Genomic DNA, 24116 nt, shown 5'->3' with positions numbered 1-24116 from the left:
TCCAGATAATCCATCTGAAGTAGGAACGCACAACCAAAAGGGTAATCCAAATGCTGGGTGCCAGCATGAGTGTACTACTACTTAGAAAATAAAAGCAAAGCCCTCATTGGTTGCTACAGACAAGTGCACTGGTGCAATTTAGCACCTGTCGCTGGTGAGTGATGGCTAAATTTTTCCCACAATACTCACTGACTATGTCCAAACGAACCTAAGATGTATGGCTGGCAGAAGCCTAAGTGCTTAGTGACTTTGAGAACAGATGTTGGGAGCATGATAAAAACCAGGAGCAATGATACTGTGCATAATGAAATGATTTAATAAACAAACTGAAATAAAAATAAACAGCAGTCAGTAGTATTGATGGCAGACTGAGGGGCTATGACAGTGGTCAGGACAGACAGCAGGCTAATAGCTAGTCCTTTAAACAGGCCATTGATCAGATCCGAAGATCTAAATATGCAGGAAAACAATTAGGAAGGAAAATGGACAGGTTTGAATAAACAAAGCCAAAGGCTGAGAAGAAAAAAAGTAATTAACATTACAACTACAAGGAAAGTGGTATTCACTGGGGGGTGCCAATTACAATATCACGTTCTTTGTCCTTTAATTACAACACTGATCTCACAGAGCCTCCCGTGGCCAATGTACGTTCTAGTGATAGGGGAACTAGCAGGGAGTGGAAATAACTGTACCAGGTGGGAACATCTTTAAAAGTCTGAATCTTTCCTGCTCATATTGCAAATTTGTTAGTCTGTGGAAGTCCCTGCAATGTTCAGGGGTAACGTTATATAGTGAATAAAGTACCCCCTCTTGTAAAATATAAGGATATTATAAGTTACCGAGGAGTTTCATGACCATATAAAAACACGAGGCCGAAGGCCGAGTGTTTTTATACAGGTCATGGAACTCCGAGGTAACTTATAATATCCTCATATTTTACAACTGGGGGTACTTTATTAATTATAATACACAAATTTTAGTGAGTCATGTGACAGAAATTACATCACTACTCACCGTTTATAACTGATGACATCACTACTCACCGTTTATAAGGATATATTTTACAAGATATTCAGGGCTTTTGTGTATTATAAAATGTATTTTTCCCAAAAACTTTCATATCTGTAAATAATTAATAACACTCCCTGCAAATGAGTTAAGAAAAAAAAAAACCATATCAGTTATGTATGATCTAGTGGGTGATATCACCTACATTTTTCCTGGGCATTCCTCTTTGGGGAAAAAACGCCAATCCACAGTTCTGTCTATATAATACAGGTATTGGACCTATTATTCTGAATGCTTTGGACCTGGGGTTTTCCAGAGAAGAAGTCTTTCTGTAATTTGGTTCTAAATATGTGTCTAGTAAATAATAATGTAAACATTAATTACACATGGTTTCAAAGTTAGAGCTTTAGGATCTATTATCCAGAATACTAGGGACCTGGGGGTTTCTGGAAAAGGCGTCTTTCTGTAATTTGGATACCTTATCTACTAAAAAACATGTATACAATAAATAAATCCAATAGGATTGTTTTTTTTGTCAGTATGGATCAAGTACAGCTCTCTGGATACATCTGTCCAGATAAGGAATGCCATACCTGTATTTGTAAATGTAATTGCAGTCTAAATCAGTGATTGTTTATTTGTTTCTGTTACCTTGGTTAAAACGAGCCAGTACTCCATTAGATATTTTTGTTGCTGGCTTGCAACATAGTTTCAGGGGTCAGAACCAGGAGTGCATAAGATATAGACACACCCCAGATAGACTACTTTCAGTAGCAATTACATTTATATTTAATAACAAACTAAAAATGTCTAATTAATATATGCAGGTTTGGGATTCAGAATTCTTGGAACCTGGGGCTTTCTGTCTTACTTTGGATTGCCATAGCATAAACCTGCTAATAAAACATTTAAACATGAAATAAAGCCAGCAGGATTGTTTTGCCTCCAATAAAAATTATCTATATCTTAGTTAGGATCAAGTACAAGGTACTGTTTGATTATATCACAAATCGTTTTTAAAAATTTTAAGCATTTGAAATGTGAAGACATTTTAATGTTTGTGTTTGATTCCACCCCCCCCCCCCCCGATTCTTGTAAACTAAACACAGGTATTCTGGATAACAGGTCCCATATCTGTATAGGTGTACAAGCTCACACAATTTCTATATGAAAGGTTGCCCGCTAAAGTTTTATTCCTTCATTACCACAGAATGACTTACCCTTCTTCTAGCATGTTTTTGACTCCCCCCCCCATTGTTGTAAATTAATCACAGGTATATAGTTTCTTATATAGATAGGGGTCTTCCTGTAATTTGGATCACCATACATTAAGGTTTCTAAAAACTTTTAAACATTGAATTTGGATTTATGCTAGTTTAGTTTAGCAATGATTATTTCTTTCATTATTAATAAGACAAATATTTTATTATAAAGATAATATTTTACAAAATGATCTATATGGCAAATGGCATTCCAGTATTTTGAACCTTTAAGGATCATGGGTTAACAGATAACACACCGCATACCTCTACTGGGATATAGTGGAAAGACGTATGGGATCCGTTATCCGGTAATAAACAGCACCTTGCACTTGATCCGAACTAAGATATAATATATACTTATTGGAAGCAAAACCAGCCTTTTGGGTTTATTTAATGTTTAAATTATTTTCTTTTAGACTTTAGGTATGAAGAGATAAATTATGGAAAGATCCGTTATCCGGAAAGTCTCAGGTCCTGAGCATTCTGGATAACAGGTCCCATACCTGTATAGGTGTACAAGCTCACACAATTTCTATATGAAAGGTTGCCCGCTAAAGTTTTATCCCTCCATTAGCACAGAATGACTTACCTTTCTTCTAGCATGCCCCCTACCACTAACGTTATGAGTGTGTGTCCAGTTTGCCATTCACATGTGCAGTGGTTGTGTAAAACCAAAGGTGGATATGGCAGCCAATAAGAGTAAGAAAAGGAGAAAAAGACGCTGTGACTTTTTCATATGCACAGGCTTTTCTCTGTGAGAACATCAGTCTGATGCACGTAAACAAATCTAAAAATACATACAATGTTTGGACCTTATTAACTGCACTGTCAAAGAAACACAAACTTGCAATGATGTTGGTATGTAATACAGTTTTACATTTATTTTTCTACTGATGAATGAAAACCACATTGTACTATGCATGCCTGAATGAGAACTACAAAGGGTTGGGGAATTAGAAGAAAATTCTTTTGTAACAAACATTGTTTTTCGACTTGCTTTACAAAGCAAATATAAAGAAATGAAGGCAAAAGCCTCAAATATCTTACTGCAGAAACACATGCAGGTGCTTTTCATAGGAATGAATGGCAGAGGATTGCAGGCAGTTTGCCGGCCCCTGAGCGACAATCATTCAGGCAACAAATTCACCCCATTTGCTATTACACCAAGCAGTCCGTTTATTAAACGGTGTAAAATAATTTATGTGGGAAAAACTGTATTAAAATAAACGGTGTGTATTTTTTATGCTACCCAATAACTATTTTACTCAACTACAATATTTTACACCACTACAGACCTCAGAACCGGTGTACTACGGTAATTTTCACACAGCATTTTCAAGCAACTTCTGCTAAATTTTACAGCTAAAATCAATACACGGCTTGATCAATCTGCATTTTATTTAATAGGACTATGCCTGCAATCAGAAATTCATTTATACAGTATTCGATCACCTGTTTTTCTGCACAATACAATCAATATACTCCTTAGCATTCACTCTGGACAACTGAATGCAATAATGTTTTGTTCATACAAGGCCATTTTATACATTGATTCAAATCTGAATACGCAAACAGGGTTCAAACCCAATAAATACGTTATTGGGCTATCCCTATTTATCATAAAAAGGAAAATTTGCATGATAGAGAAACACCTAGGTGCCATGAACATCAAAGCTGTCAAAATAAAACTGCACAGGAGCACGTGAACTAATACATTAATAAATACTGCAGAGGGTTCAATTTACAGGCAAAACAACATAGCAACTGCCAGTTTCTATAGATCAAGACCCAAGTATATACTCTGAATGTCAACTAGATAATCAGCTTAACAATTTGAGTCAGACTACAGTCAGCCTGTGTATTGCATACAAATTCAGTTTTAATGCAGGCAGCTTTTTGTTCAGCCCTATTGGCTGATACCACTAAAACACAGGGACAACACATATACAAACCACAAATGTAGAATCTGTTGCACTAGGATCCATTTAGGCCAGGACTATCGATTCTAGGACCCCCAGTGCTAAAAGGGTTAAAATAACCTCTCTCTTCAGTAGCCTGAAACAAAAACAACTACAAATATGTGTGCTGGGCTAGAGCAATATTTGCATTAGATCAGTGTTAATATTAAAAAGACAAATTCTGTCATCCTCATCTCCTATCATTACGTCCCTCCTTCCTTTATATGTATGCTGCCCAAGAAAACAAAATCGTTTAAATTGCGTTTTACCTCTTAAAAATTTTATGACATCAGAACAGCAGACATATCCTCTGTACTCGGTGTTTAGGCTGAAATGAGGGCTGGGCGTGTCCTTTCATTCTTCCACAGGAAGTGGTCATAAATGTGAGTGACAGGGAGAACGCAGCAATAGCAGCCCAAGTCCCGCCCCGTGTCTCTTTGCTCCCAGCTCGCACTGCTGCATTCCTGCTCATTGTGTGTGTGGTGGAGCTGCAAAGATCTTCTGAAATTCTCTTCTGAGTGAGACCTATTCCCAGCATTTTTAGAGTTCTTTCATAGAGGAGTTTTTTGTTAAAGTCTAAAAATCATTACTAATTGCATCAAAACACGTATAAACTATATTTCCTTGTTTTTAAAATGCAGCAGTGTATTTTTGTGCATCAACCCACATCTCTGTTTTATTGCATTCTGAAGTGTGTGAAGCATACAAAATGCAGCATGTTTACAAAACACAACAAAGCTGCAATGAAACTCAAATCTGAACACAGTACAGAACTATGGAGTACAAACAGGCGGAATATAATAAAATCAATTAGCTGATGTGTTTCGCTGTTGTCAAACCTGCATCTCAAACACGTCATGCATGCAACAAAAGTCTGTGTAAAGGGCCCTTTACTTGCACATCTTCTACTGGATTTAACAGCCTGCCATTAAACATGCACATTATATGCTGTGGTCCTCCTGCTGTCAGCAAACTGTGATTTAAGGTGGCCATACACGAGCCGATAAAAGCTGCCGACAGACCGAGTCGGCAGCTTATTGGCCCATGTATGGGAGCCCCCGACGGGCTTCCCTGATCGAGTTTCGGACAGTTTCGGATGGCACTAAAAATCCAGTCGGATCGCGGCCGCATCTGTTCGTTGATGCGGTCCCACGATCCGACCTCCCGTTCCCGTTCGTTAGGATCCGATCGTTGGGCCCTAGGGCCCACAATCGGATCAGCCTGATATTGCCCACCTCAAGGTGGGCATATCGGAGAGAGATCCACTCGTTTGGCGACATCGCCAAACGAGCGGATCTCTCCGTGTATGGCCACCCTTAGTCACAGCTGGTGAGCCACCTCCTTATGCACCGCTAACATTTGATATAAGTCGTTCTGTAACAGTAGGAGGGCCACCTGTTCACATTATTATTATTTTTCATTTATTTAGTGCAGACATATTCTAATGACCTTTACAGAGATGACTATACATCATTCATGTCAGTTCTACTCCGGTGGTGGGTACAATCTAAGGTCCCTATCACAGTCACACATGATATGTCACACACACTAATTACTGAAAATACCCTGAAATGAAGTGATTGTTTTAAGAAAAGGCTTTAGTTCCTCACATTTTTATGCAATCTTTTTGTTCAACCCAATAAATTAAAGCTGAAAGTCTGCAGTTCAACTGCATCCGAGTTGTTTCATTTAAAATTCATTGTGGTAATGTACAGAACCAAAATTAGAAAAACGTTGTCTGTCCAAATATTTATGGACCTAATTGTATATAGACAATATCAGACAGTTGGCTGTTTTAAAAGGTCAGAGTGTCAGCGACCATTTCTTAATGATGTTTAATGTGGGACCTATTTAAATAAGAAAAACATTGAGTGACAATGGTGAGAATGGAATGCAAAACTGGAAGGCAAAAAGGAATGTGTGCAAAGAGGTACTGTGCAGATATTGTAGCAAGCCTGCGAACTTAACATTTAACAGTTTAAGAGTCGAATTAATAAGTGAATTTTTTTTTCTGTGAACCTTATAAAGTCTATACAAATTCCTTTGCGTGCAGAGCGTCCCTTTTCCAATGACATTTTTATTGTTGTAGTTTAAATGAAAAGATACCTTTTAATAAAACACAATGGCATAAGTTTTCTGTGCATGGAACCATATTTATCTGAAGATTTGTTTTTATTTGTACGAGTGGGAGCAGCTAACTTCATCTATTGAACCCATGCCTCTACTAGCAAGTGAAAAGATGGTGGAATGCTTGTTTGTGTATCACAGGCAATAACTTTTGCACAAAGCAACCCTCAAGATTGGGAGTGCCTTGACCTCATTCTTGTGCTTATGTTAATTCCTCTTCTTCACAAAAATACTGGCAAAAGTCTTTCTTATTCCATCATCCTATCTTATAGAAAACGAGATTCTCTGGAATGAGATTTTTTGTAATCGAAAATAAAATTGTAGCTTGTTATTGGATTCTATTCAGTCACCCAAATGAAGAAATGGGTTGTATGTAATATGTTCCTCTACTGCCTGTGCTCTAAGGGCATATGACACATGGAGTGTTTTGTCTACCACTGATCTATGCCAGAGGGCAGAGGTTGACAAAACACCCCCTACACCTGTCACCTATTCCTTACAACTTGTTTTTCTAGTGCAGTAAGTTAAACATTGTAAAATTATAAAACAGTGTTTTGGGTACTATCACTGCTTTGTGCAGTGGCACAGCTGCCAAGAGGCAAGCTGAAAAACATCCCATAAGTTACCAGGTACCACAAAAAGCAGCTCCTGTTAACTTCAATTTTAAATCTGAATTTCAGTTATTCTAGTGCAGAGGAAACAATTGTGCTTTCTGCACTAGAAATACAGCCCCCCCCCCATCAACCTGTTCTGAAGCAAGAAAAGGGTGTGGGGCAGTATCATTTGGGCCTCCTCTGGACAGCACTCAGTTCCAAATCGGTCTTGGCAGTGAGGAGCATTGACAAGAAGGAGGTGATTTGTCCATTGCTGTTCTCCTCCTGCAGGTAGCATTTGACAAAACACCCCAAGTGCCAGGGGCCTAAGAAATTCATTAAAAAAAGAGTTCACTACGCAAAGGGGAGGACTAGAAGGTAGAGTGCAACTAAATGATTCTTTTTTCCTTCCACATTAACACTGACATGGAGTAAAGTGGAATCTTTATCACCTACATTTTTTCATCACACAGAATAATGCCTTCCATAAAATTAAATGTCAATTGTCCAAACGCAATAGCACTGGTACTTTTCAGACAACCAGCACCTCCAACTCTCCTAGGTGGTATAGTCTTATAATCACTATGTTACAATAACCACCACTTTACATGGGCATCCCCTTTCTACCAACTTTTCAACTAAAACATTAGTGTCTGCAATCAATTACAACATACACACAATAATGGAGAAAATATGACCATGGCAGAAACATTAACTTGTGTTCAACATGAACCCATTAAAGAGAGATTGTGTGAATGCCTTCCTACAATGTCATGAAAATTTAATTTGGGGGCTGATTTTATTACTCAGTATAATTTACAGACAGAGGATACATGAAAGTTTATGACAAGCGAAAAACACCTGACATGGTGCTGTAGATATTTCATCAAACAACTCCAGAAACAGTCTGAAAACAGGGGTCAAAAACAGTAATTTAAACCAAACAATCCATTAGTGGTGTTAATTTATCTAGCTGCACTAGCAGTACAAGATAATTGGTTACTGGTTGCTGTGATTACACTACAGCATCTTTTTTCACTAAAGTTTGCATAGTATTGTAATTGATGCCTTGAATGCTAACAACATGTGGGACTTGTCATAATTACAGAGACTCACATGGATTGTTACTGTTAATAAGCTAATGCTAAAATGCTAAAGTCCTTCTTGGCCTTCTTGCTTTGTAGGAGGGGCACACAATGCTGGAAATCAACCCCCCCCATCCATTTTGTGTTAGTGCAAATCACTTTTATCTGACAGTTCCTACATTTGACAAGGTGTGTATTGCATGACAATACCTTAGAAGACCATTAGTAATAAGTAACTCAGTCAGGCTAACACTGAGGTACTCCAGCCCAAACCGGAAAAGAGAGAAGTTACACAGTGAAGGTGACACATGTCTAAACTATGTAAACTGCGAAAGCTCCAATTATGTCAGTCAGTCTTGTGCTTGTGTGGAGGAAGAAGGCTAACGTGAATTTCTGGTGTCGGCATTCTTTCACTATGATGCTGAAAACAAATTGCATTCATGTGCCTGAATAATGTAATTCACCAGTGAAACCTGATTACAGAGTGTCTCTTCTCTATACAATGTTTCTAATTTTCTGAATGTGATACATGAAAACCAGATTTTTCACATTTAAGTTAACTTTAAGTACACAGTAGAATGGCCAATTATTAGCAACCTCTCTTTAGGGTCAGGCCACACAGGGCGTTTTGGGGAGATTTGGTTGCCTGGCGACTAATCGCCTCATTTTTGCGGCGACCAATCTCCCCAAACGCATTCCCTGACTCTGCGGCGGCTAAAATGAAAAAATGCCGGTGCTAATCACACGCGGCGATTCATTTTCCAAAGTTGCCCGAAGTTTCCTCGTTAGGCAACTTCAGGTGACTTCGAAAAACGAACCGCCGCGTGTGATTAGCGCCGGCATTTTTCATTTTAGCTGGCGCAAAGTCAGGGAATGCGTTTGGGGAGATTGGTCGCTGCAAAAACGAGGCGATTGGTCGCCAGGTGACAAAATCTCCCCAAAACGCCCTGTGTGGACTTACCCTTAGACCTTTTGTTTTCTCAGCTATTCCCTTTCATCTCCTTTCTGCTTTTCATATTTTCATATTTGCTTTGTATCTGGTTGCTGTTGCCTGTCCTTTTTGCTTTAAATTTTTATGCTGCTTTGCATTGTATTATCCCCTCATTCTTTTCTTCAGCCAGGACAATATGTCTGGAGCTAATGCTTTCCTGGGTACCCACGCTGGATTGTTTTATCTTCCAAGTTTATAAAATTGTATAAAGTATATTTTAAAATAAATATATACACAGCAGTACAATGATAACAAACAAGGGAACGTTGTGTTCACCACTAATTTTTAAAATCATTAGGCGGGGGTGCAATGAGGGTGTGACCACAAAATACAGCAGTACAATGATGTGGCTCCGGGCCCTACAGCAAGAAACTTTGGATGGGAGGCAGATAGTTTGCAATAGGGCACACAAAAATGGCTAGAGAGGCTATAAAGGAAGCTGATCCCATGGTCTGGGTCCTGGTCCGGGTCTGCTTCTTCAATAGTTATGCCTCTCTATATACAAATATGCAATCTATAATCTATGTTATCTATCTATATGAGGTCCCTTTCCTAGATTTTGTGAGCTAAATAGAGCTAACACTTATATAGCGATGCAGCTAAATTTAAAAAGAGGATATTTTATGTGGGCAGATGTTCAGACTTACTTGTTATGATGGGCAAATCTGTCATATTTTGCTTCGCTGGAAAATTTGCAATGTGGCGAAAATTTGGGTGGTCAATGGGTGGTTATTTTTTGTGGTGACTTTTTTCCAAGCCGGGTGACATATATTTACAATACATTGGAGTCTGTGGGCGTTTCCTTGCTGTGAAACCTGCCTAAAAAATTCTAAGGGGCAGATTCACTAAGGGTCGAATTTCGAAGTTGAAAATACTTCGAAATTCGACCCTCGAATTGAAATCCTTCGACTTCGAATATCGAAGTCGAAGGATTTAGCGCTAATCCTTCGATCGATCGATCGAAGGATTTTTCGTTCGATCGAACGATTAAATCGTTCGAATCGAACGATTCGAACGATTTTAATTCAACGATCGAAGGAAAATCCTTCGATCAAAAAAAGATTAGCAAACCTATGGGGACCTTCCCCATAGGCTAACATTGACTTCGGTAGGTTTTACCTGCCGAAGTAGGGGGTCGAAGTTTTTTTTAAAGGGCAAGTACTTAGACTATCGAATGGTCGAATAGTCGAACGATTTTTCGTTCGATTCGTTCGATTTCGTTCGAATTCGAACGAATTTAACCAATTCGATGGTCGAAGTACCAAAAAAATACTTCGAAATTCGAAGTATTTTTCATTCGAATCCTTCACTCGAGCTTAGTGAATCGGCCCCCAGGTGTCTAGTGATGGCCCGAATATTGATTTTCATGACTTCTGCTGTGAATGTTGAGATATTTCATACATGTATCATACACATCTTGGATTTCTATGCTACCCCAATAAGTATGCCTACCAATATAGATAACTGAATCTAAAAGTTTACAAGTGCTCATGGAGTTTGTGTACATAGACTTAGACTAGTCTGGTCTAAAATGTATGCAATGTTCCCTGTAAGCTGTGCATGAACACACAACTTTTGAGGCCAGAGAACACAACAAATTGTGGTGCACACAAATAATTTTGGGTGAAAACACAATCTTTCATTCATTCTGACCTGCACATGCAAGTTTAGAATGTGCACACAAAATAATTGTGGAATTAGAGGGAACATTGAATGTATGCCTGTTTTGTAAATCTTTTTATGTATAAAATATTTTTATTTTGTAAATCTTTTTATGTATTTTTGCCTGAAGTGTTGGGCAAAAATATTACCCCCAACCAAAGGTGTGGGCTAATAGAGCACCACGAGGGAGCTCCCGGAGCGAGCGGCCATGTTGTACATAGCACATGTGTATTATGCAATTCTGATATCACATGCATGCACATAATGAGCAAGTCGCCGCATTCACTCATTATTCGCATGCATGTGCTCCAACATGGCTGCTTTTACCGGGAACTCCCTCCCAGTGCGGGTGGCCTAGCGCTGGCGGGGGGCAATTTGTTTAAAAAAAAATACTGTTACCGCCAACCGGAGTGTGGGCTCTATAAAACTGCACCTTTGGTTGGGGATAATATTTTTGCCCCATAGATATCGACAGCACCAGTCAAAGATTATGCGGTTTAAAATGCCTTTATTGAGACATGGGTTTCTGGCCCCAATACACTTGGCAACGTTTCAGACCGCCATCGGTCTTTTATCAAGCCACGCCGTTGGACGTGCACCAGGACTGATGAGAATTGGGAGACATAGGTGCTGACTAAGAAATTCAAATAATATTTTTGCCCAACAGGTGCCCTTTAAGTTGAACCATTTTATATTCTAGTTGTGAATATTACCATATAGCTAATATAAAGAAGAAGAAAAAAGACAAATAGACTGTTATTCTTAATATCAACAGCCTTGATATAGAAATATGGCATCTAGGGTACATCAAATCTAAATACTTGTCTTTTAACTATAAATGATGAAACAAAACTCTAATCTTACTCATGGTTAATTAATTTGAATACACACCTGTAATACCATTTGGTGAGATGCTAATGACTACTGCTTGGATGACTGTGAGTGTTAAAAACAATCACTGACTAATGTCTTACAAAACCTTCCAAAGGCATCACATTATTTCCTGCTTACGCTAATTTCACACTTTTTTTTAACAAGTGCCAGAAAAAAGTCCAGTACCACCCCATGTCGTGTGGTGTAACTATAGGGGAGCAGACCCAGCAGGAACCATGTGGAACACAGGCCCACTGGCAGCACAGTCGGTGGTATCCATCTGTCACTATCAGTGCGGATTTCAGCCAGAAAATGCTCAAAAGTGTTCCACTCTATGTATGCAAGGACAGATGACAGAGGTCACTGACTGCAGGCACAGGCAGAATTGACATTAACGGTAGTGTTACAGGCATGGCACTTAATCATATCCTTCTCAACAGAACAATTAGGATCCCTGCAGGGGGCGGAGATGGTAATTTCAGCTCTCCAGAAACCTTTGTTTAACCCGTTTTCAGAAGCAGAAAACTAAAAGCATTTTTAGAGTATCTGTTTCTGACATGTGTCTCAAATCCCAAATGTATAACCTAAATCATTTGTTTTCATATCATTTATAACTGTCATTACAGTACTACAATATAATAATCCAATTTTTGCAGTTCCTGAAAGCTATAGTTCAGCACAAGTTTGATTTCCACCTGGCATTATCATGATTACAGTGTAAACAAAACTATAACTAAAGATTGTCAGGGTAAATAACATACCTTTTAGGCTGGAGGGAAAAAGTTAAAAAGCCTTTGGAAGCAGGACTTCTTTGTTGCTACATGAACACTTTTTCTTTAAATTATTTTATATTTTATATTTATTGTATTTATATGGTAACCAATTAATCAATTAAAGTACTCTATCTGTATTTCTAGAAAAAAAAACAGATTTTTTAAACATTTGAGGCCTCTTTTTTCTATTGCTCCATGCTGTAATTATGTGAGAGATGCAAGTCGATGAACTCCATTCCATTCAGTGCCTTTGGGGGCTAATTGCAAAAAATATGGTGGCTTTTGCCATTTCATTGTACTTTGCACCCTATCAAATACTTCTAGGTAGTGCATCAAGTATAGGTGAGGCAGTAGTTACAATATAAAGTTTAGAACTGTGGCTATTTACAGGACATTTAATCATGCAATTCCAGTGTCATCCTACTCAGTTTCTTGCTCTCCTCATACCTTTTCTATTACAGTATGGTGGTCAAAAGACTATCCTAAATAGACTTCTCTGCAAAAGCTCCCAACTTCAATTTTATTGTAAATGCTTTGGATGCATTTAGTGTATACATATTTTTGCCTTTTCTCCATAAGTGGATATATTGTAAGTGTAACTTGAAGGAGTGCATAAAGGCACAGCATCATGCAACTTTTAAATATAGAAAATGCTGGAATGAGAAGTGTGAATTCACAGCTTCAGGGACCTGAGAGGAGACTGTCAGATGCAGACTAGCAGGTCATGCTAATGCTGGACAAATGGTAGCTGGTGGAACTATTGTATAAGATGTTGGCTTGAAGAAAAAGGTATATGGTGTTGAAAGTTTGTGCTAACCCAATACTAACTCAGATTTTGAGAAGAGAAGAAGGTGACCATATAAGTACAGATATTATCGTATGAAACAAAGTACAATATTCGATGTGTGTATAGGTGGCCATACACACAAATATTATTGTATGAAACAAAGTTTCATACGAAATTCGGTATGGCGGAAGACAAGCCAACTGATATCGGAAAAAGACTTGATCGTAAAATTTTGATGGCACGCAAACATCAGCCAGTGTTTACTGCTGTCAGATACAGGTAGATTTATATTGTTTGTACCAGTATATCTGACGATTCAGCTCTAAATATCTGTAATGAAAACAAACAATCTTTCCAATGATCGCAGGAAAGATCATTATATTGACGAGTATGGTCACCTTTATAGTAGTCACTAATGTTGAAGCAGACCAGAGGTTTGGGCAAAAGACAGACAAAGTCTAGAAAAAAGCTAAATTAGAATGAAGAAATCCACTAAACACATACAACAACAGGACCAAATATATAAATACTACAGAAATAAATGATCAACCCAAAAGAACGGACCAAAGACCAAAGAAATTACAGAATAATAAGAAAGAAGACAGTTAAAACAAACCAGGTGAAATTTTCTTTACTATACAGTACTATATTTATACTTTTTTTACTAAAACCAATATTCTACATATTAAGATTCGTGCATATTTAGATTTTTATATATAAATGTAATATGGAGGTTGCCTAAATAGATTTTTTATACACACAGGCGATAGATATATTTAACGGAATCCTAAATAATATATATATTTTTTTATTTACAATGAAGAGGTGGGGAACCATGTTCAATGGCGGCAAGTCTTATCAAGTGGGATGCTGTATCATCTTTCTACAAAGGTACCTTGTACTTTGAGAGATGAAGGGAGTAGGGGATAACTACATAATGTACAATATAAGACTAACAGGACTTGACACTGCAGATGAGAATTATTGTTTTGAACAATGTTTTTGGGGATTTTAAATATACACATATCCAGGGTAATGCTGAGTACTGGCATGTTTTTTTCTGTGCCAAATAATAGCAGCTGCCAGCTGGCCAGATTTAAATATGTTTTGTTATGTGTGGTTTAAGGGGGTTGTTCATCTTCCAACATTTTGTTTCAGTTCAGTTGGTTCCGTTTGTGACTGTTTTTCTAATATTAACGTTTACACAATTATTGCTAATATTCCACAGATGCATCTGAGAAAATGTAGCAATTAAATGTAGCAAATGGTAACAATTCAGAATCTGCACATGGACTTGAACTTCAATTTTGGAAAAAATGAAAAGTAATTGGAAAAAGTTTTTATTTCTGGTGAACAATCTGAAAACAACTGAACTGAAAAAGTATGTGGAAGTGAACAACCCCTTGTTTTTGCTTGGCTCTATCTAAACATTATCCCCTCCAAAAATAGGAAAAACGCTAAAGATTTTACATTTGGGCCTATGAATCTCAGCATACCAGCGGTTTTAGAATACATGTATATGCCAGCTGTTTTATATCGTTCTACCAGTATAACATCTAAGAAGGTGATTTTCTGGTTGTCATAAGTTTTTCTTTAATAGCTGCCTTGCAAGTAATATTTTAATATGTACTGTAGCTTGAAGGGATACAGGTGCAGTAGAGGTTGCAACTGGTTCAGTTCTTGTCCTGTGCCTGTATCCTGTGGCAACAATGATTTCACAATAAAAAAATCCACAGTGGATGAACAGTAATAGGCCTCAGTGTTACAAAGGGCAAGGAGAAGTGCTAATGTTTTTTCATGCTAAACTCTTTTTATGAATACAATCCTTAGGCTTTTGTCATGAGATATAATAGAATGTGTCACCACCTAGTGCCTAGTATGAAGCAGTGCCTTGGTTTTGTTCAACGCAGTAGATATGTGAAACTTGGAGTTTTAAAGTTTTACTCCGAAGTTTCTTAACATTTTTCTGAAGGGACCCAGATGAGGAATCCATTTAGCAACCAAAAATGTTTTCATATTAGCTAATTCCTTATGGTAATAGATGTTTTCTATTGTAGAGAGACACCTCCTTTTATTAAAGGGAACCATGAGACACATGGCACGTTACATTACATAGAACGAGAAAAACTCTGGCACTCGAGGCAAGTGAAATGCAGGGTTTCCCCTTGCTTTTATTTCTTGTGCAGACGTGCAACGTTTCGAGGTGACCCCCTTTTATCAATGATGCTTGATAAAGGGGGTCACCCCAAAACGTTGCACGTCTGCACAAGAAATAAAAGCAAGGGGAAACCCTGCATTTCACTTGCCTCGAGTGCCAGAGTTTTTCTCGTTCTACTATACATTGGGGGTTGCCGTACCTCTAACCTGTGCACCAGGCGTTCTCTGGGAAGTTATTAGAGTGTGCTCTGCTTCACCTTGTTCATGTTACATTACATGCAATTTCCTGCACGGTGTGTATTTACTGGACTTGAATTTTAAGGTTGTGAGCATCACAATTAGTGTATAAAGTACCAGTATCCTGGACAGCACCATTATATTGGATAGAAATTGCACTGCATAGAACACACAACAATGAGCATCAGGAAGTAAAGGATAATTGCTATACAATACATATACTATATAGTAGAATGGAGAGCACCTACTACGTGCAACACTTATCACAGGAATATATAGTGCCCAGCATAACAACCATACTTGCATCTGCTCACATAGGGCTGCGAACTTCTACACATGTTATGAATAGGGATGCACCAAATCCAGGATTCGGTATTCGACCAGGATTCAGCATTTTCAGCAAGATTCGGATTTGGCCGAATCCTCGTGCCTGACCGAACCGGATCAGAATCCTTAAAATCATGGGACTTTTTGTCACAATACAAGGAAGTAAAAAACTTTTTTAGCCGTGCACTGGGCACTTTTTTTCCCTTCCCACCTTCATTTGCATATGAAAATTAGGGTTCGGATTTGGTTCGGTATTTGGCCGGATCTTTCACAAAGGATTCGGAGTTCAGCCAAATCCAAAATAGTGGATTTGGTGCATCCCTAGTTATGAACAGTCTCAGCATCACCAACCAAATGCATAATGAGTTTTATTAGCATATTATGAAAATGCATATATATGAAGAACCCATTCTCACTTAAGAGGAAATGTAATATGCTTTGCTATAGCAAAAACGTTCGCAAATAGGCTTGCGCCTGTTAGTGACCATCTTTGCCCCATTATGGACTGATTGGTTGCAAACTTTGCAAAGAAAGATTTGCGGTCTTAAACTGCTTTTGCAAACATTTGCAGTGTATGTAATACAATTTCATAATCGCAAACCGTTTTTTGCTACAAAATATTTAATGAAACTCCAGAGCAGGTGTTACAGGTTTCCATTTGCAATTAGGATTTGCAATTCAATAAAAGCCTAACAAAGAATATTAAATTGCAACAGGCAAATTTTTGCTCTTTGTGAATTTTATTAGAATTCCCCCTTAATGTGTTCTAATAATAAATCCTATATCCTATAATAAATTATAGGAATATCCCAAATGCAGACCCAGAACACACTGCACAGACTCGACTATGACAGAATGCACACTTCCTTCTCCATAAAAAATTATGGAGGATTTGTCCTGTACAAGTTTTTAATACTGCTTTACACAATGGTCAGAAATACTACTAAAACCCATTGTTGACATCGCTGCGGATATCCCTCAGTACTAATCAGCTGAGTAAATGAGATACAGACCTTAGCAAGGCAAGCCAAACTACTGTACTGCAGTTTTAGCAGCTGAAACTGTCCAATAGAGATTAGAATTGTATCAAATTAAAGATTTTTTTTAAAGGGGGGCAATTTTATTTTATAATAGTATCCTTTTGGAAAAACAACAAACGCTGTAGGTAAAACATTGGTGTGTGCATGATTATTCCAAGCAATCTTTACAAATTTATTAAAGATCCCATTGAAAAAAGTTCTGTACTATTATCACATAATTAATTATTTTTAGAATCATATATTATGTTTATATGTATTATATTTGTACAATTATAAAAAAAAATCTCCTAGCACTTAAATCTGCCTTTCCAAATTACAGCTTTATAAATGTAAACATAACTATATAATTCAGTCATGAGTCATTCAAATAAGGGATCATTGATCACATAATGAGATATTTGTTTTGTTTCTGCTTCTTTTATACAGAATTTCTGCCATAAAAAACTTAGGACTTGCTTTCCCAGGAAAAAGTAGTGTACCTGCTTGCATGAGGCAATATACAGTAGATCATTTACAAACATTGGCGCTTTACTGTACCAGTGCATTTACCTATAGCACCAATCAGGTTGTAGCAACCTGAATAAAAGGTATTGTTGACTGATGAAATTTACACCAGCCATATGTTAACAAATGAACCATACAGTAAATAAGTCTATTTAAAAAAAAATATAGTATCATACCTGTGTGAATCAGTTTTAGCACGATGATCCCAACTTTTTGTCATGTGGTTCCTATCCTTAAACCGCCCCCTTAGCTAAAAGAAGGCACTTTCTCAACCCTCCAGGCTCCAGTGTCTCTGAACAGCTAGTCATTGCCCAAAGCAAGAGATGCATATGCCTGATTTCAAGTAGGTGTGCAGACAGTGACATAAGCAATGGCATTTGGTGGCTAAGCAGTGTTATGGTGTTGCACTATTCTTGCAAGCTAATTCTGCTATAAAAGTTCCCAGAAACTTCTCATGGCTATTACGCATGGCCTTGCATTCCTTGTTTCTTTTTTGTTTTGTTTATGCTGTGTTACAGTAGCAGGTTAACCAATTATTTGCCTCAGAAGGCAGGAGAATAGGTTTAGGGGAACACATGCAACAGTGCACACTCTGGCTCCCCGCCCATTCCAATAACTGCTCCTACTCACACATGCACTGCAGTCCATGCCTGTTTGCAAGTGCTCTGGTGCATAAAGTGCATTTGGCGTGACTGGAAAAGCAGCCTGGCACCAGCTCATGCCCATTGGTGTTAATCGACTTGTCCTTTGCCTCTTTGACCTTGTCTTTTTGCTCTTCTTTTATCTTACCCTAGGAGACAAAATATAAAGTATAATTCAACGTTTTGCAATATAAATACTGTCAAACACACTGTAAAAAACAAAAATATGTTTTCAAATATGTAGTTCTTGATCCAAAACAATACATACCTGTATTGGATACATTCGTGTGTATAATATATGTGTATAATACATATATAATGTACAGACATTTTTGACAAAATAAACAGAAATTATTAAAATGTTGTTTGCAGCATTGTGCTTTCTAATACGTCATGCATTGAAGTGACTTTTTATGACTCTTTGAGTTAGATTTGATTAGAGGAGAAAATGGAAGTCCCCAGAGAATACTGGCTTCTGTTGCGAGACCTTAGCTAGGCAATAGCAGCCCTGGTATACTCAGAGGTATAATAACATAAGTAAACCCAGAGGCTTGTGGTGTAGGTCCAGAGCCTTTATACAGTAAAGTGACTGCAAAACTCCCAAAAGTTTTAGTGATAGGTTGCCCTTTATCTAGTTACTCCACACTTGGTCTTATATGTAAATATATTTTATTTAGCTGGTAGTGCCTTTTTAGTAGTGCCTTAGATAGTGGTGTCCCAGCTGTGTATATACTTTATGGGGGTTATTCTGAATAGGTCTATGTCCATTTTTCCCTTCAAATACAGATAATAGTTATTTAAATAAAGAACTTGCTTAGCTAAAAATAGTTTGGGGTGGAGGGGAGAGTTAGTGTAAATGGAAAACAAAATACCTTATCTTTTTGCCAGGATCCAGTGACTCTGCTCCTCAGTGAGCTAAGCCTTCGCTTCACCTTGGTACTTTTCTCCACTTTCTCAGTTTTTGTTGTTTCCTCCGGCCTTTGGAACAATGAGATAATATATTGTCATTTGCTATTGCATGATTACTCATGCTAAGTAAAGATTACTTAAATGTTAAAAAAAATTCTTTTAAAATGTATTACCACAACATATCAAAAGGCCACAGTGCAAAACTTTGTGCCCTCTTTACCACAAACAGTCATGTTTCCAGTGACCACTCCTAACCCTTATTTGTAACAGCTACATGTGGGATTGGTAATTTTTGTCTCCTTTGGATTCATAGATTTCAATTGGCTATTTGATCTTTCGTACTTTGATGTTTACCTGGCAACATGTAGGGTTGAAGATAAAAAAGTACTAAATGGATTCATATACAATTTTATTAAATTTAGTTTAGCATAATGTTTCACTTTTTTTATAATATTTATGTTGCAGGATACCACTGGGAATACTTGAACGCCTATTTAAATAGGTGAACTGATAACTATAACTTGTTCATGTATAATGTGATGGAATCCTTTAGAAAAAAAACAATGCTGGAAATTGTATACCAAATAGATAATGCAGCTGAAAATACTAGATGATTCCTTATTATATCACCTGATGGCTTTTCTGGATATGTTTACCATTGACTAAATTCATTTGTCTGAAATAACCAGCATTCTGTAACACAACTCAATTTATGTCTTCCACTCATGCTGCATGCAGTTGTAAAGAACAAGCAATGTTAAGACATGACAATGCAGAAATGTTGAACAAAACGTTTGATATATATATATATATATATATATATATATATATACACACACAACAAAACAAGCCAGGTAAATGATTCTTAGTCAAATCTTTATGATAGGATTATTCAGCTAATGAGGGGATAAGCCTACAAGCTTTCGCATGATTTGTTTTGTGGCATTACCCACTCGTTAGAGAGGAACTCGAACCAGGTTAGATTCTGCTTAGGCTCTCTGCTCCCATCCTGCTTATTTTTAGTCCTAAGTAGAAAAAAAAATCAACATTTTTGTTATTGAAGTGCAACAAATGTGTGTACTGTATTTGAATCAATAAAACTTTTGTCTTTACAATACATGTTTTATATTATGTATCAGATATTTACTTAAATGTAATATAAATCAATGCTATTACTAACAGAAATCTGCATGATCCCCATGCTATCTGATAAGGTCATTACAGATTTTTGAACTATTACAGGTATTACAGGTATTTGAACTATTATCTAGAATTCTTGGGACCTGGGGTTTTCCCAAATAATATCTACTAAAAAATAATTTAAACAATAGATGGACCAAATAGGAATATTTTGTCACCAGATTAATTATCTCTTACTTGCAATGACGTATAAGGTACTGTTTTAATACAGAGAAAAGGGATTTTTCTTTAAAGTTGAATTATTTGGTTCAAATGGAGTCTATGGGAGATGGCCTTTTCTGTAATTCAGATCTTTCTGGATAAGTTTTCCAGATAAGGGATCCCATAGCTGTATTTTCAGTATGTTTAATGGGTTGCCTTTCTCTTTAACTCTAGTTATGCTATTGGTGATTTTACAAGGCCTGTGAGGTACAGTACTTGCATTGCATGTTGTCAGAATCCCTGCTGACATTGTCACATTATAATATAAAGATTTTCAGATTTAGGGATATATTTATTTAAACAGTAGCCCTATGATATAATTTTCTGTACCTGTTTTTTGCACTGTTCATTCCCATATAAAAGTGAAAAGCTACTGCAAATGAAATATAATGTAAAAAAGCCAGCCTAGTTAGTAAAATTGTATAAGATACAAATCTTCTTCAACTAAGCTAATTTATATATAAGTTTAGTAGATGAAAATATCAGGCTAGGGCACACTATACTGATGATATGCTCTTCTCTGTCTGCATTTTGTACACATTAGACTCAGCTAAACTGAGTGGATTTCATCCTCAAAACATGAAAATATGCATTTTCAGTCGTAATCCACTCAGTGTGGCTGTGCACAGGCCAATACTGTGCGTGACAGTAGGAAAAACAGATCATCCACAGAGTGTGTCCTTATTCTTACAAGTATAGTGGGGTGTAACATTTTGGCATACATTACTTTCTAATAAGGAATTTGCAATTTTATAAATAGATGGAACAGAGTTTACACATTTGTGACTTTGTGAAACTCATTCTTATTTTACATGCTGTATCTTTATAAATATGATATTTTATGCAAAACTTTTTTTTTTTTGATTTAAATAACTTTATCATCTTCAACTCTACATTTGTCTTTACATTGTACTAAAGCGTTCAGCCCACTAATATTCAAGGGATTAGAAGCAATAATCTGAAATGTTCATGCTCTAAGAAATAAACCAGTAATATTTATTATGTTTATGGGACTTTTAAAGAATAATTCTTTATAGTACACACTTTTTGGTTGGTAGTAGATGCAGAATCATTAGTTATAATGCCACTGTCATGGCAATATTTGTGAACAAGTTCTAACTTCTCCAATGCAAATGTATCATTAGCTTTCCTTCCTTTTCCAACATGCCATTGTTCCCCTATCTTGACAAGTATCATCATTTTTTTTATTCGTTTGTCAATCTTTCTTCCTTTGCTTCATTCACATGAGCCATGTCCCCTTCCTTTCTACCCTCTCTCTTTGTCCCATTCCCCCAATTCCTCATCTGCTATTCTTTCCCCTAACTTACGTTTTGCTTTACTCCTCCTCCTTTTCCCCATTACTTGTGTCACATGCTCACCTCCTCTCTAAAGTCATGGCAAACAAGTGTTTTGCATTCATTATCCTTCCTGTGAACACTACTAATCAATTGTTTTTGCTGCATATGTTTACCCTACTGGTTGCATTCCTAAGATCAATCAAAGCCACACTCCCAGTATTTAAATCAAATACAACAAAAGCTATGTTACCTTGAACCAACAATGTGACTGTAAGGGGAGGGTTAAAGGGGTTGTTCACCTTTGAGTTAACTTTTAGTATGATGTAGGCAGTGATGTTATGAGACAATTTGCAATTGGTTTTAATTTTTTATGCTTTGTGGTTTTTGAGTTATTATGCTTTTTATTCAGCAGTTCACCTGTTTTCAGGATTTGAGCCATCTGGTTGCTAGAGTTTAAATTACCCTAGCAACCATGCACTGATTTGAATAAGAGACTGGCATATGAATAGTAGAGGCCTGAATAGAAAGATGAGCAATAAAAAGTACCAATAACAACACATTTGTAGCCTTACATTTATATTTGTTTTTTGATGGGGTCAGTGACCCCTATTTGAAAGCTGGAAAGAATCATAAGTAAAATTGCAAATTATTCAAAAACTTTACAAAAAAAAACAATGAAGGCCAATTGAAAATTTGCTTAGAATTGGCCCCTCTATAACATACTAAAAGTGAACTTAAAGGTGAACCACCCCTTTAAGATACAGGGAGTTGCAAAGGGAAATCTTCTTCTAGCATACCATAGAGCACCTGCTCATCAATATAGGGTTCTGCACTTCAATATATTGAATAAATATACTATAAATATCTATTGGTTGCAATCCACAATGCCCACCAGAACTATAGGAATCCACTTGCCCAAGGCTTGCCCAAGGCATGACCGCTGCGCCATTTGGGCCCTTATGTCTTCTTGTCAGTGGTCTTTCATTGATTATGGAGCTCAGAATTGCTGGGCACCTTTGCAAAACTTTTTTTGGGAATCTTTGTGCTCAAGAAAATTCAAGTGAGAAATGCTTATGATTTTTTCGTAAGGGATTTAACATTTTTCATAAAGGTCCCAAAGGTCTCCATTCATAAATATATTGTTCAATTTGATTTGAAACTCATAACAATACTTCTTTGTTGTTGTTCTATATGTGTAGTAAGGTTGCTCAGCTGTGCTTTATCTGTGTAATAGTTGCACAGCACAAACTACTAGAAATTTTAATTTCAGTCCACTAGGTGTCCCCTATCCATTCCTGATTTGCCATTTGTAATTAGACAGTAAGGGGCACATTTACTTAGGGTCGAATATCGAGGGTTAATTAACCCTCGATATCCGACTGTCAAAGTTAAATCCTTAGTTTTGGAAAAGTAAATAGTTTTGTTACTTTAGTTATCAGAAATCTGGTCACACGTACCCATGATATTGTTTGAGCTCCTGAAGCACCTGCTGTACAAATAACCTGTAAATGAACAAGTATCTGTTAGAATGAATCATTCCCTTCCTGTGACAGAATTTGGCTTGAATAAAATTGGTACTAAAATTGAGCACTATTACTGCAGGTTAGCAAAATATATGAATAATATCACATCTAATTAAAAGATAACGCAAAGGAGTTATAGGACAAGGAATGCCAATTTTATAGGAACCCCCAGTGACTCACATCAGCCTGGAATTTATTTATGCAGGTAAAGCTGCTGCCAGTTTTTGCAGGTGATCTTTGTGTAAGTTCAGGCTTGGCACAGTACAAAACTTTCTGTAGCGTTTGGTACTGAACATGTGCAAAGCCTTGGGCACATAATAAGCAAACAGTTCTTGTGTGAGCCTTACCAATGCAGGTGCTAATTTGCTTTGGCACTGGGAAATTGTGAGCAATGTGCAGTGCACACTATATTTTAGTTTCCCCCTATTATATTGCAATTCTAGGAAAAAATGTTGTGCCAAGTGTTACGGTATTTTATACCTCATTTTATCTGATTGCACTTGCTTGTAAATGAGTATATGAAAATTTGTGTTAAAAAATGAGTAGGCCCCTTATTAACATATTACAATGCTTAACTATTTTAGTGCTGGCTTGTCTTTTATAACTCCGTGCCATGTTTTTGCAGTAAACACACACCACAGCATAGATCAATGTCACCACTTTGGTATAGTTCACGATGGGTGATACAACAAGGGTTAAAAACATCAAATTACAGATCTCTAAAGACATACACATGAGTAGGTTCCACGTGATCCTTCTCGATTGTTTCCAGGTGAGGAGCTGGGAACACTGTAAAGAATATAAACATGCCTATTAGATTGTGCTTGTGAGACACTAGTTATAGTAAAGATATGGGATCCCTTATGCAGAATGCTTGTGTCTTCACCATACTTTAAGGCTATTAAAAACATTTAAATATTAAATAAACCCAATAGGATTCTTTTCCTGTTGATTTATTAT

At 37.1% G+C, this 24116-nt stretch overlaps 1 protein-coding gene across 2 annotated transcripts in view; it reads right to left on the bottom strand.

The window, feature by feature from the left end:
- arhgef18.L (Rho/Rac guanine nucleotide exchange factor 18 L homeolog) overlaps window positions 1–24116 on the bottom strand; it is a 100456-nt gene that overhangs the window by 47282 nt on the left and 29058 nt on the right. For both annotated transcript variants that reach the window (XM_041562105.1, XM_041562107.1), the window contains exons 5-9: window positions 23888–23945; window positions 23091–23135; window positions 19888–19959; window positions 18898–19003; window positions 18015–18174 (exon numbers count right to left, since the gene is read on the bottom strand). In XM_041562105.1, the coding sequence (XP_041418039.1) occupies window positions 18015–18174; window positions 18898–19003; window positions 19888–19959; window positions 23091–23135; window positions 23888–23945 (441 nt within the window). The remainder of the gene's footprint in view (window positions 1–18014; window positions 18175–18897; window positions 19004–19887; window positions 19960–23090; window positions 23136–23887; window positions 23946–24116) is intronic.

This window comes from Xenopus laevis, chromosome 1L (assembly GCF_017654675.1).
Source record: "Xenopus laevis strain J_2021 chromosome 1L, Xenopus_laevis_v10.1, whole genome shotgun sequence".
NCBI lineage: Eukaryota > Metazoa > Chordata > Amphibia > Anura > Pipidae > Xenopus > Xenopus laevis.
This window is presented reverse-complemented; position numbering and strand designations above follow the sequence as displayed.